Genomic DNA, 14,713 nt, shown 5'->3' on the forward strand with positions numbered 1-14,713 from the left:
TCCTCTCGTAATAATAGCCTATTACGTAACATGATAGTGTAGAAGGCACAGATAATTAATTATTCTATCTGAACATATTTTCTCTTAATAATAGGGACAGGGGCCGATGACCTTCGATGTTAGGCCCCTTAAAACAACAAGCATCATCAGCATCAATGAAATGAAATGGCGTATGGCTTTTAGTGCCGGGAGTGTCCGAGGACATGTTCGGCTCGCCAGGTGTAGGTCTTTCGATGTGACTCCCGTAGGCAACCTGCGCGTCGTGATGAGGATGAATTGATGATGAAGACGACACATACACCCAGTCCCCGTGCCAGAGAAATTAACCAATGATGGTTAAAATTCCCGACCCTGCCGGGAATCGAACCCGGGACCCCTGTGACCAAAGGCCAGCACGCTAACCATTGAGTATGGAATCAGCATCAATAATAGGGACAAACGCATAACGCTATGGGCACACGAAATTAATGCTTCGAGACATTCAAGGATAATTCAATAACTTGTATCATCAGCTGAGGGAGGATGAAGAAAGGCTTTACACGGCATTGGAACTTTGAATGTTTCGATCTTTTAGAGATGAGGATGAAGCATTCCCATTTTGCCCATGCTTAATGCGGCCATTTCCGTGCCGACACTCCGGAAATGACGACTTAAAAGAGAAGCACAAGAGATTATGCCGTGCTAGACGCACAGTCGGGAATGCATTTAGTATTTCAGCTCAGCAACTGAGAGTTTTCTTAAGACCTTTAGAAATTAAGGTTGATACTGCAAAACTGATCGTCAAAACTGCCTTCGTTCTTCATTATTTAAGATCAAAGAATTCTGATGAAAAAAATTGAACACCTTCTTAAACCAACTACTCCGAAGATGGCAGCCTTTCAAAACCAAAACTTGCATCCTCGAAGGCCAGCTAATTTCGCATTTGAGATCCGTGAAAGATTTGTTACATTTTGCAATTCAGACTGAGTATGAACACTATTTGTTTCTACGACATCAAAGCTTCCTCTGTGGCTGTATGGTATTTTCAAGCTCTAATCTCCTCGAAAACATTCCAAAATTAGTCCGTTTGAATATTTTCATTTCATTCGTCTTCCAGCTTAATTTCGCTTTCCCCTTTTTTACTACGGTACTCATAAAAACGTAACCACTGGGAGTTCGATTATGTTTATGAATTTTGTACAGAAACGTGAATTTGTTAACAGACACGATGTTCTTAATATATGCCAGCAGGTTAAATAATGGCTTGTCAGTAATATTGTTCATCATCATCATCATCTGTTTACCCTCCAGGTTCGGCTTTTCCCTCGGACTTAGCGAGGGATCCCACCTCTACCGCCTCAAGGGCAGTGTCCTGGAGCTTCAGACTCTTGGTCGGGGGATACAACTGGGGAGTATGACCAGTACCTCGCCCAGGCGGCCTCACCTGCTATGCTGAACAGGGGCCTTGTGGAGGGATGGGAAGATTGGAAGGGATAGGCAAGGAAGAGGGAAGGAAGCGGCCGTGGCCTTAAGTTAGGCACCATCCCGGCATTCGCCTGGAGGAGAAGTGGGAAACCACGGAAAACCACTTCCAGGATGGCTGAGGTGGGAATCGAACCCACCTCTACTCAGTTGACCTCCCGAGGCTGAGTGGACCCCGTTCCAGCCCTCGTACCACTTTTCAAATTTCGTGGCAGAGCCGGGAATCGAACCCGGACCTCCGGGGGTGGCAGCTAATCACGCTAACCACTACACCACAGAGGCGGCCCAGTAATATTGTTACTGAAATTAAATGCAGCAATGCATATTATGTTATGTCTTACCTGTCATTCCAAAAGTGGAGCCTATTTCATCCCATTTCTTGTTAGTTACTTTTATATTCTTGTAACCGTTCAGTGTCCTATTATAAATCCCCTCATTCTTTTCCACTGCTTTTATGAGCCGTTCTGCACTTTTGGATGCTTGCTACTGAAACAGTTGCGCAAGGAGGTAAATCCGTGGCAACGCAATGCACTCACCAGGCGAGTTGGCCGTGCGGTTAAGGTTGCGCAGCTGTGGGTTCAAGCCTCACAGCCCGCAGCCCTGAAGATGGTTTTCCGCGGTTTCCCATTTTCACACCAGGCAAATGCTGGGACTGTACCTTAATTAGGGCCACGGCGCTTCATTCGCACTTCAGGGGCTTTCCTATCCCATCGTCGCCATAAGACCTATATGTGTCGGTGCGACGTAAAGCAAATCAAAAAGGAAAAAGAAATGCACCAAAACCCGCTGCCCGCCAACGGCGCGAACTACCCGACATGCGCGATCTATTCGCCTGCCCGCTTATCTGACCGCGCATTTTCCTTTCCCGCGCGAACCGCTCCCTCTCTGGTGTGTGCCACTGCATTTAACTTCGAGTGTTACAGATCGCGTTCGTTCTCGTGTTCGTGTTCGCATTCGCCTTGGTGTGTGGGGATCTTAAATAACAACATAGTTTAAAGTGTTGCAATTATACCGCCAGTTTTTTTTTTTTCTTTTTTCTTTTTCAGAGGTTGCCAATACGAATCTCGAAGATAACCGAGGTCTACCGACTCAGCACTAGGGAGCCGAAGTATCACTAAACGTTTCGTGGATAGTAGTCTCTAGGGCATTGGTACTGGGAATTGAAATTTCCAAGTTTGAGGATAGATTTTAAACGTTAAATTTTGAACAAAATAAGACCCATTGGCAAAAACTCTTGAACAGCGCTAAACTATTTTTTTATGAAGGGAAAATCCTCAAAATTGTAGAAAACCACATAGCGACCTCCCCTTGTTAATTAATGTTTTATGAGTCATTAAGGACCTCTCTGATACCAGTTAACACAGTCGGCTACATAAAGAATACAAATTACATTTCACCTCCCAAGAACTTGTAACATTGTATGCTTTGGTATATGCCATGGGGAGGGGGTTACAGAGTTTAATTGTAATAAATATTATTATTGGAATCTCTTTTTGACTTTCTCACATTCAGAGTAACACCTGCGACTAGAAACAACAACAACAACAACAACAACAACAACAACAACAACAACTTAAGCATTCCAGACACACGTCTCTGAGTACTGAAAATATAAGCTCAAATTCTTGTAAATGTCGAATTAGCAGGTATCTGGTTCACAGATATTAAACAATAAACTTGCAATTCTTGCTTAGACTATCTCAGTAGTGTAGCTAGGATCGACTGATGATGGGGTATAGTTGCAAAATGATAATAGAACACAGTGGCGGTGCTTGTTCGTGTCTGGTGTGCGCATGCATGAATGTCAATACAAGGACACTGGTACAAGTGAATTATGTTGATATTCAGATTGCAATACACTACAAAATCTTACATTAAAATACAGAACGAGAACAGTATGATCAAGGTCAACAGTTTTACAGCGAATGGTATGTTCAAGATTACAATCTAAAATCCAACTTTTGAGGCTTCTTTAAAAAAAAAAAAAATTCAAGAGATCTATCGGTTTTACAATTTTGTCTCTGTGAATGTTCCAAAGAGCCAACCCATTGGGTTGACTTTCACTTGTTTATCGTCATTTTCCATTTATTTTCTTTTGTAAAACTTCCATGGGGGCCTGGTGGTTCTAATCTCCAGTAACCCCACCTCTGGACTATCAACTAAGCAATTGATAGTCACGGAATGCCCCGACCGTCAAGAACACAATTCAGACATCGCCTTCTACATTCAAAATAATTCCTCTGCTTGTTCCTGCAGTACGTTTGAGTTTGAGAATTGTTCAAGCTTTTTCCTGACATATTGCTGGGCATCATCCAAAAATTTGTGTAACATGACGCGACCAGAAGAGTAACCATAGCAACCGTGCAGGCTGTGTCTTATGGCTGGTTGTCATCTGAAATTAGCAGCCGTTGATGGATGACCATGACTGGGAGACATATTTATGACCATTTGATTTTTTCAAAGGAAAAAGTGGTTTCTTTTTTCGCTCCTGCCCTGCCATCACCGTAGCGTAATGATTAGCACTACTGGCTGCCATTCTCGGAGGCCCAGGTTCGAATCCCGGCCTGCCAGAAATTTAAGTAAGGCAGCAGAGCTGGTATGTGGTTAAATTGGCACCTGCAGCTGACCACCGTTCGGGGTGTGCCTGAAAGGAGCTGTACCACCCTGGGACGAACATATGACTTTACTTTTTTCCCAGGGGGTGCCAGGTTCGATTCTTGGCTGGTAATTCATTGGTAATTCTGCTGCCTCGGACGCTGGATGTTTGTTCTGTCTTTATCATTAGAATTCATCTTCGGTAGGACGCCATCTAACAGATGCGCAGGTTGCATATAGAGTGTCAACTCGATAAACCATTTAATTTTAAAACATTCAAGCGGTTTAGGCCTGTTTAGTTAGCAGCGTTTCCAAGAAGCTCGCAGCTAGTGTGCAATTAAGACACTACAGGAAGCCTCCTATGTAGTACAGTGCAGTGATGGTGCACTAGAGGAAGTATATCATCTCCACTCGTGTAAATGCTTGTCTTTGTCTTTTGTATCACCGAGCTCGATAGCTGCAGTCGCTTAAGTGCGGCCAGTATCCAGTAATCGAGAGATAGTGGGTTCGAGCCCCACTGTCAGCAGCCCTGAAGATGGTTTTTCGTGGTTTCCCATTTTCACACCAGGCAAATGCCGGGGCTGTACCTTAATTAAGGCTACGGCCGCTTCCTTCCACTTCCTAGGCATTTCCTATCCCATCGCCGCCATAAGACCTATCTATGTCGGTGCGACGTAAAGCAAATAGCAAAAAAAAAAAAAAAAAAAACCAAAAAAAAACCCAGTCTTTTATATCAAAAAATGAGTTCCCAGGAGGAAACCGTAGTTTAATTTCATTGATTGTAAATTTTAGGTTCACAATCAAAGTAATTAAAGTTAGTTCATTTTAATTTTTAAAAGGTACAAATAATGTGGACTGTATTGCAAATAGAGGAGTCGATAGCAGTAAAGTACTACACTCGTGCTCAGAAATTAAGGATAATGCTGATACATGGTGAAACAATGCAATGGTGGGCGGTTTGCGGGTTTAAATCACCTCGGGGTATGACCATGTGGTGCATTTGACCTGCGGTCGTCGCACGATGGCGCTGGCAACAGTCCAAATACGCAGAGGTGTGTTGGTGCATGTCAGAGTACGATGCAGCGAGTAAGTGTGCAGATGTTTTCAGACGTGCTAATGGTGACTGTGTGATGAAAATGGCTCAACGAACACATATCAATGACGTTATGAGGGGTAGAATAATTGGGCGACTGGAGGCTGGTCAAGCACAGCAGGTCGTACCACGGGCCCTCCGTGTTCCACAAAGTCTGATTTCAAGATTATGGCAATGATTCCAGCAGATAGGAAACGTGTCCAGGTGCTACAGTACGGGACGTCCGCAGTGTACAACACCTCAAGAAGACCGACATCTCACCATCAGTTCCCGCAGACGGCCACGGAGTACTGCAGGTAGCCTTGCTCGGGACCTTGCCACAGCCACTACAACACTTGTCTCCAGACACACAGTCTACAGACGACTGAACAGACATGGTTTATTTGCCCGGAGACCTGCAAGGTTCATTCCGCTGACCCCTGTTTACAGGAGAGCCCGTAAAGCCCGGTGTCAAGAACACAGTACATGTCATTGGAACAGTGGTCCTAGGTTATGTTCACGGACAAGTCCAGGTATAGTCTGAACAGTGATTCTTGCCGGGTTCTCATCTGGCGTGAACCAGGAACCAGATACCAACCCCGTAATGTCCTTGAAAGGTAGTGGTTTGATGGTGTGGGGTGGGATTATGATTGGTGTACGTACACCTCTGCATGTCTTTGACAGAGGAACTGTAACAGGTCAGGTGTATCGGGACGTCATTTTGCACCAGTATATCCGCCTTTTCAGGGGTGCAGTGGGTCCCACCTTCCTCCCGATGGATGATAACACACGGCCCCACCGAGCTGCCATCGTGGAGAAGTACCATGAAACAGAAGATATCTGGCGAATGAAGTGGCCTGCCTGTTCTCCAGACCTAAACCCCATCAAGCACATCTGGGATGCTATCGGTCGACACATCGCTGTACGTCTTCAAACCCGTAGGACACTTCAGGAGCTCTGACAGGCACTGGTGCAAGAATGGGAGGCTATACCCCAGCAGCTGCTCGACCACCTGATCCAGAGTATGCCAATCCGTTGTGCGGCCTGTGTATGTGTGCATGGTGATCATATCCCATATTAAGTAAGTAAACTCGTGTCCTCATCCAGAGGTGGTGCAGCTCTTTTCAGGCACACCCCCATTGGAGGTGAGCTGCATGTACCATTTCAACCACATACCAGCCCTCCTGCCATTCTTAAATTTCTGGCAGTACCGGGAATCGAACCCAGGCCCCCGAGGACAGCAGCTAATCACACTAACCATTACGCTACGGAGGCAGACATATCCCATATTGATGTTGGGGTACATGCGCAGAAAACAGTGGCATTTTGTAGCACATGTGTTTTGGGACAGTTTTGTCAACTTACCACCAATACCGTAGACTTTCAGATATGTTTCGTTTGTGATCACTGTGTGCCTATGCTATTAGTACCAGTTTTGTGTAGTGCCACGTTGTGTGGCACCACAATATGCAATTACCCTTAATTTATGAGCATGAGTGTAGAAGAGGGGTGGTGTAAAGACTGAGTAAGGTGGAGGACTTTGGTACACTACCCTACCCAGAGAGAATCTGGAAAAGGGAATGGATGAAGAGAAGAAGATGAAAAGACAAATAATATCATGGAATATCATTCTTTTCATATTCGGTAAGCCGTACTTCGATTTAAATTCACTGTACATAGCTTGACATTGTGTATATCGGGCAGCAGGTTACACAGAACAGACCATAGTAATAGGAAACAAAATTAAAATTCCAATAATGCACATTTGAATAGCAAGTCTTTAAATGACCCCAACTTATGTGTGTACGCTACTGATTGTAACTATGAAACTGCTTTATTTTCAGATTCACACTCGTATTATCTACCTGCGCCATCTGATCGTGAGTCTGGCACAAGCTAAGGATATCGAGACGGTGCTGCTGATATTCAGTCACGATTATTATGACGAGGAAATCAACGAGTTAGTCCAAAGTATAGATTTTTGCAAAGTGATGCAGATCTTCTATCCTTATTCCATCCAGACTCATCCTCACGAATTTCCAGGAGAGTCGCCTGGGGACTGCCCACGGAACATCAAGAAGGAGCAGTGAGTTTTCTCTTATTTTCCTTTTTGATTCTAACACTGCAAAATAATTAATGAGATGCTATATTTTGACCAATTAAATAGAGGACTTTCTTCCCTTAACTTTCGCTAAATGGTCAGCGTTCAGGTCTTCTTTTCGATTCCCTGTCGGGTTGGGGACTTTAATTACATCTGATTAGTTCCTCACATTTGAGGATTTGGTGTTTTTGCTTATCCCAACATATTCCTCTTCATATTCACACAGTGTATCACACTACCACAGAACAGAAAATTTTCTCCATTCCGTGCGCCAAATTCCAATCTGCACGAACAATTTTTACCATATTGAAACTGAGTGAACTGCTGTCATACTGAGCCTGTTTTATAGGTTGTTAGTTTTAGTTTGAAAACAGCGACAGCTGTAGTATGTACCTTCAAGTGAACATTTTGAATGTTATTTTTGTAAATACGTAGGTCGAGTCATAAATCATGGCAACTATTTTTTTCTCACGAACAGGAGAGAACACGGAAAATCTAAGATATGCATTTGGAAACGTACGGTATGTACTTGCGTATGATGCCACTAGATGGTGTATGTAAACAGCAGTGTGGGTCTAGGCATGTCCCCAAGGTCAGTGTGTGAGTGAGAGTGTCACAAAATGGAAGTCAACAAGCAGGAGCAACGATCTTATATTAAAATAGCAGTCCTCCGCGGCAGAAATGCTCGCCAATGTCATGCAGAGCTGCGGGAAGCATTAGGTGTGCATGCCATGCCGTATAGAACAGTGGCAAGGTGGGTGGAAAGGTTCAGACGGGGTAGAGTATCAACTGCCGATTTGCCTCGCCCAGGCCGTCCAGTGTCCATGGACAAAGATGTACTGCTGGCAACGCACAGTGGAAACCAAAATCAAATCAAAATCTCTTTATTTGCAAATGAGGTTTCTACCTCGGTGGCAAATGGTACACTAAAATACAATATTGTCAAGCACTAAATTTTAAATTAACAAGAGACGAAGAAAATTTTCCTAGAATACAATATTATACAATTTACGCTAATAATTTGTTCTATTAAACACACACATCATCCTTAATAAATTTATATTGTTTACAAAATTCTACTTATAATATCTTACAAACATAGTCAACTCATATACAGTACGGTATGTGAAATTACTTCTAATAATAATATACAACTGGTATAAGATTAAAATTAACATTGAATTTATTTACATATTTATATTTTACCCATTTTGGAACCTAAGTAGCATAACGACCTGCTGCGTCTTAACCAGAGCCCCTTTTGCCACCACTTTTCAGAGTTCCTGAAGGGCATTCACAGCTACCGTAGCGGTCCCAGGGCCCTCGAAGTCCCCACTGTACTTCACCCCTACAGGCAGTCCCCTACTTGGGCTGTCCAAACTCCATAGACCAGGGGATGGAATTAATTTAATCACACACATTTTTTATTTACAATATCCTGCACTGGTCGAATGCCCTCTAACATTTCATTTATTTTCTCTGTTGTTGTTTATTCTCTTCTTGAATATCTGTACAGATTTTGGAAAAGGATCAAACACTATCCCTGGTAAACTGTTCCACTCCTTCACGCCCTTCCCAATGAATGAAAATTTACCCCAATCGCTTCTGCTAAAATTCCTTCTAATTTTGTACTTGTGGTCAGTTCTACCAATATAATTATTTTCCAACTGAAGCCTCTCACAGATATCTCTCCATGCTTCTTCTCCTGTATATGCTCTATATAATCCTATAAGTCTAGTTTTCTCCCTTCTCTTACTTCAAGTTTCCCAACCAAGTTCCTTTAACATTTCTGATACACTACTCTTTCTCCTGAAATCCCCTGTTACAAACCTTGCTGCTTTCCTCTGCACACCATCTAGTTCTTTTATTAGGTATTCTTGGTGAGGATCCCAAACACTGTTTGCATATTCCAATAATGGACGAACCATACTTAAGTAACTTTTTTCTTTTAATTCTTTGTTGCATCCTTTAAGTAGCCTCATTATGACATGTAACGATCTGTATGCTTTCCCAACAATGTCATCAACATGACCCTTCCAGTGCAAATTACTTTCAAATCTCACACCTAAGTATTTGCACTTGCCATCTTTTGGGATAACTACCTCATCCAAAGTATATTCGAATTCAGTTTTAAAGCTCCTGTTTGTAAATATTGTAACAGTTGATTTGTCTCCATTAATCTTCATATTATTTTCTTCAACCCATTCTTGGATACTCTCAAGGTCCCTTTGTAATTCTGAGCAATCCTCAATGTTATTTATTTCCCTATAAACAATTATGTCATCTGCATACAATCCTATTTTCGATGTTATATTGTTCCCTAAATCATTTGCGTATATTAAGAAAAGTAACGGACCGATTATACTACCCTGTGCAATTCCCTTCCAAACTTTCTCTTCCTGTGATATATTATTTCCTACTTTGACTTTCTGAACCCTTGAATTTAAAAATGTTCTTATCCAACGTATAACCCTTACGTCCAATCCTATTCCCTCCAATTTCTTTAATAATATTCCATGTTCCACTCTATCAAAGGCTTTGGAAAGATCTATGGCTATGCAATCTAACTGGCCTCCTGAATCCAACTGATCTGATATGTCCTGCTGAAATCCCACCACTTGTGCCTCGCAAGAAAATTTCTTTCTAAATCCATACTGGCTCCTCATGAACCAATTTTTATCATCACATATCCCTCTGATGTACTTTGCTATTAAACTCTCCAGTATTTTACAAACTATACTGGTCAGGCTGATTGGTCTGTAGTTCTCTGGTTTCCTTTTATCACCCTTTCCTTTATAAATTGGTATTATTATAGATTCCTTCCATTCCTTTGGTATTACACTATTATTTATGACATAGTCAAAGAGAAATTTTAAATAAGGCACTATATACCACCCCATTGTCTTTAATACCTCCCCAGTAATTTGATCACTTCCTGCTGCTTTTCCTTGCTGAAGCAGTTGGATTTCTCTGAAAATATGTTCATTTGTGAATGAGAAGCTTCTTGTTTCCCCATGTGTCTCTCCCTCTCTATCTTCTGTTATGGTTTCCAAGTCCTGACAATCTTCTACTGAATCTCTGAATTCCCTACTGAAGAGGTTTGCTTTCTCAGTATCTGTTAAATAGTGTTCACCCCCTTCTCCCACCATTGTAGGAATGTGGATTTCTTTTCCTTTTTGATTCCTAATATATGAATACAGCTTTTTCCATTTCCCTTTGTGGTCATTACCCTCTTGAAGAATGCCATTCATATAATTCTCTTTTGCTTCCTTTTTCACTCTATTCAGTTCCCTCATTAGCGGTTTTCTAGTTTCTCTATTCTCCCTACCCTCTTTGATTTTCCTGTTTACTATTCTACATTTTCTTTTAATTTTCTTATTTCCCTTGTATAATAAACAGCGTCTGAGGTCATTTTACCCTTCTTAACAGGTACAAATCTCTTCTCTCCTTCCCAAATGATTCCTTTAAATTTAGCCCAAATTGTATTCACATTACTCCCTTCACTTATCCAACAACTGAATTGTGATTTAAGGTAAGTCCCAAATTCATCAACTTTAGTTTTTCTGTATAATTTCTTGTCTTGTGTGACCCTCTTATTAAGCCTTTTTGGCACCAGTCCTACATCCATTATTACAGCCTTATGGTCACCTATTCCTTCAATTACCTCAGTTTTATCAACAATTTCCCCTGGTTTAACCAAGAATACATCTAGTAAGTTATTGAGACGAGTCGGTTCTTGTACTACTTTTGTAAATCCTCCCTCCCAAATTAACTTATTTGCCAGTTTCTGTTCATGGGCTTCACTTGCAGCTCCATTCCATTCAACTTCAGGCAAGTTTAGATCTCCCCCAATTATTACCGTATCATTATTGTTTTTATGAGTATAATCTATTATTTTCTCAAATATATCCATATCTCTTTCCTCTCTTCCAGGCCTATATGTTCCTATAATTCCCACCTCCTTCATATTATCACAAACTAATTTTATCCCTAATATTTCATCCCTTTCATCAGTAAACCATTCATGCGCACAATAAGTTTCCTTCACCAGAATAAATACCCCTCCTCCTTTTTTATCTCCTCGGTCTCTACGATAGACTGTATACCCTTCTGGAAATACTTCTGTATTACCCACCCCTTCTCTCAACCACGATTCCACTCCTATCACCACATCCGTCTCATAAGATTCCATCAATGTACCGAATTTTAATTGTTTATTTACTACACTCTGACAGTTTACCAAGAGCAATCTCAGACCTCCTTCCTCCCTAAAACTTGACTGTTGCAATTGGGTAACGTTTGACTCATGAGTTGAGAACTTCCCTGGAACCCAGATCCTTGTACATAGATCTTGATTTAAGGGTCTGGGTTTTCTGGCAAGTTTCCCTGTATGTGCCAGTTTAGTGGTATGGGTTTTCTTAAGTACCGATTAGTTTGCAAATCTCTGTTGATAATTGTAGCAATTTGTCTACAGAGAGTTGCTTTTCCATTACCATTTAGATGTAACCCATGTCTAGTGAACATTTGCCTGCCAAGACCTAAAGTATCTACTACATAGACATTTCTAAAACTCTTACATAATCTCTTGATTTTTATATTTACATCATGTACAGCTTTGTTCACACATGAGTCCTCTAAAAGGTCATACCTGGGTGGCACATTTACTACAATTACTTTTGAGTCAGGTAGTTTGGAAATCTTACCTCTGAGAGTCGTAATTAGTTCCTCACCTTCATTTGCAGCAATGTCATTTGTACCACTCACAATCACCACATAATTGTCCTTCTCTGACACAGGATCACAACTTGAAAGGACGTCTTCAGTTTTGGCACCTGGTTTTATTAGTCCTAAAACCTCAGTCTCTGGATTCTGCAGCTCATCCTTGATGCCTTCTGCCATACCCCGCCCTTGACTGTCTGCGTAGAGATGAATCTTTGGCGATCTTGACTTTCGGTTGGTTTTCTTACCTCCACTGGATTTAAAATTATTTGGAAAACTTGGTGTGTCTTCTTCTGGAACTTGCTGAAGTAATTGAAATCTATTTTGGCACTGCAAAGAGTTTTTTCCCGGTTTTAAGTTGTACGTAGTTTCTCCCATATGTTTAACATTAGGCCTAAAATGGCTACGCGTCACTTCCGTCCACGGCGATCTTTCTTCTCCAATGTCTTCTTTATCTTCCAGTTTCTTTATTCTGTCCTTTAAGCTTTCATTTTAATGTTTCAGAGCGCATAAGTCTTCTTGTAGCACTCCTAAAATCTTAATTATAGTTTTGTATGTCTCTCTTTCTTGTTGTTCTGCCTCACTATCAGTTTGTTTACACTTGGGACACAGCCACTCACTTTCTTCAATATCAGTCCTATTTACAATATTTGCACAACTAAAATGGTACCATTCATCACACATACGACACAGAATCCCATTTTTAACTACTCTTCTGCATTTGCCACATTTTTCACTGCATCTTACACCATTATCTACTACGGATATCACAGACTCACACACAGTAGTCGCCATCTTACCCTGGGTAATTATGGGTATATTTACCGTGGGTAATTATTTCGAAGGTCTGTAACCAGTGGAGATCTGTCCTTTGTACGTAGTCTTGTGTATTTGCTGTCTATACCATAATAAAGCAGTGTTTACCAATGGGCTGTGTTCTGTCAGTTTCCTACGAGAATCTTCTGAAGTCAGAATTTGTCTTCAGGCACTGTGAATAAGTACATGCCCTATATTTCCAAATGCATATATTAGATTTTCCGTGTTGTCTCCTGTTCATGAGAAAAAAAATAGTTGCCATGACTTATGGCTCGACCCTCATATTTATAATTGAGCATGCTTGATAAATGAGTATTTGTAAGAAAAGGTGGTTGATGGTGCTCAGCATCTAATTGCAAAAAATAATTCCAACACAAATAAAGACAAGCTTTATAGCTTTCAAAAAGACTAGCAACATCATGTAGAATACACTTTTTCTAGGGATTGTAGCAGTGTTGGGTTCTGTGATACCAAGTTTTACAATAGAATGCCTGGAAATACCTCAACTGGCACCTGCCTTGTATTTATTCGATTTCAACATGGTGGCCATTGCTGGGTTCGGCTTGCTAATGACCAAGGAGCTGTCGTCTGCTTCACTTTCTGTTTGTTCCCTCTTGTACCATCCACCGCAGAAATGCGCAATAGTGAATACATCCCCCCACAAGGGTTGGGGGGTTGGTGTCAGGAAGGGCATCCAGCTGTAAAACAGGGCCAAATCCACATGTAGGCATAGAGAAAATGATAGAAGAATAAGAAGTAGAAGACTTCTCTCTTGATATGTGAAACTAACATAAACTCAAACCCACAGAGCTGGCTTTGATTCCTCACCAGGTCTTAGAGGATGGTTGCCTAGTTGTACTTCCTCTTAAAACATTAATCATCACCACCACCACCACCACCACTACCTCACCAGGTCAGGGCTTTTTGCCTGGATGTGAGAGCTGATTCAAGAACAACTCGACCTACTGGCATGTTTTCCCATCAATTTCTTCCATGATTTAGTCACAGACTGAGCAACATCAACACAAATTTCTTATTGAGTTGAAGGTCTTTTGACACTTCCTGTGCGGAAAGCCTTTTTTTTTAATTTTTTTTTTTAAATTTTTTTTTTTTTTTTTTCAGACTTCAGCAAGTGCCTCTAATTGGTAGCGCCTTGCTAAAAGGAGCCCAAAAATTGTCACAATGTCATTAAAAAATATTTTGTACATTCTTCTCCTTCTTTTATGACCACATAGGACCACTTTAGTCAGTCCATCGTTCAGTCTCTTTGAAGGGATTGTTTGGGTTTTGCGGTCCTCGTAGTACTTCTTCAGACGCTCCAATCTTCGTGCCCTTTCCTCAGTTGAAAGTATGCATGTTGTTGGTTTGTTTCGTGTAAGGGTAAAGCGGAGGTTTGTATTCTTGAGCTTTGTACTCAGTTTTATCTTATTTGTGGTGTCTTCTGTGTAAGGCCTATTTCCTTCAGATCCCCTCTTACTTCTCTGATCCATTTACATCCTGTTGTAGTATTTTTTGAGACGAACTTCTGTTGTACTTGTTGTTTCAGAAGTCTCGAATCCTACATCTTCATGATATGTGCAAAGAATCCCAGTCTCCTCTTCCGCATAGTATCTGTAATGGTTTCTAGCTCTTTGTACACGACTTTGTTTGGTATTATCCACCACTGTCCATGATTTGTACATTATTATAAATTATTTTGCATATTAGGCACAAAAAATATCTCAGCCTATGATACCATAATTAGTGAATTTTAAGTCCACTTGTCAAATTTTTTGTGTGTGAGACATTGCCATTTATATTAATCTAAAATGATCAATTTAATAGTACCATCACAAATCACCCTGGGAGCTAAATTTTATTTTGAGTTATCGAAATTTTGAGATATAGAGAATACCATTTTGGAGCATATATAGCATGTAATTGAATCATGCGTTTCTACGGGCTTATAC

At 41.1% G+C, this 14,713-nt stretch overlaps 1 protein-coding gene across 2 annotated transcripts in view; it reads left to right on the forward strand.

Moving 5' to 3' along the window:
• The window catches only part of LOC136884258 (alpha-1,6-mannosyl-glycoprotein 2-beta-N-acetylglucosaminyltransferase), a 115,347-nt gene that overhangs the window by 44,100 nt on the left and 56,534 nt on the right, over positions 1-14,713 (forward strand). For both annotated transcript variants that reach the window (XM_067156323.2, XM_067156324.2), the window contains exon 4: positions 6,973-7,214. In XM_067156323.2, coding sequence (XP_067012424.1) covers positions 6,973-7,214 — 242 coding nt within the window. The remainder of the gene's footprint in view (positions 1-6,972; positions 7,215-14,713) is intronic.

This window comes from Anabrus simplex, chromosome 12 (genome assembly GCF_040414725.1).
Source record: "Anabrus simplex isolate iqAnaSimp1 chromosome 12, ASM4041472v1, whole genome shotgun sequence".
Classification (NCBI taxonomy): domain Eukaryota; kingdom Metazoa; phylum Arthropoda; class Insecta; order Orthoptera; family Tettigoniidae; genus Anabrus; species Anabrus simplex.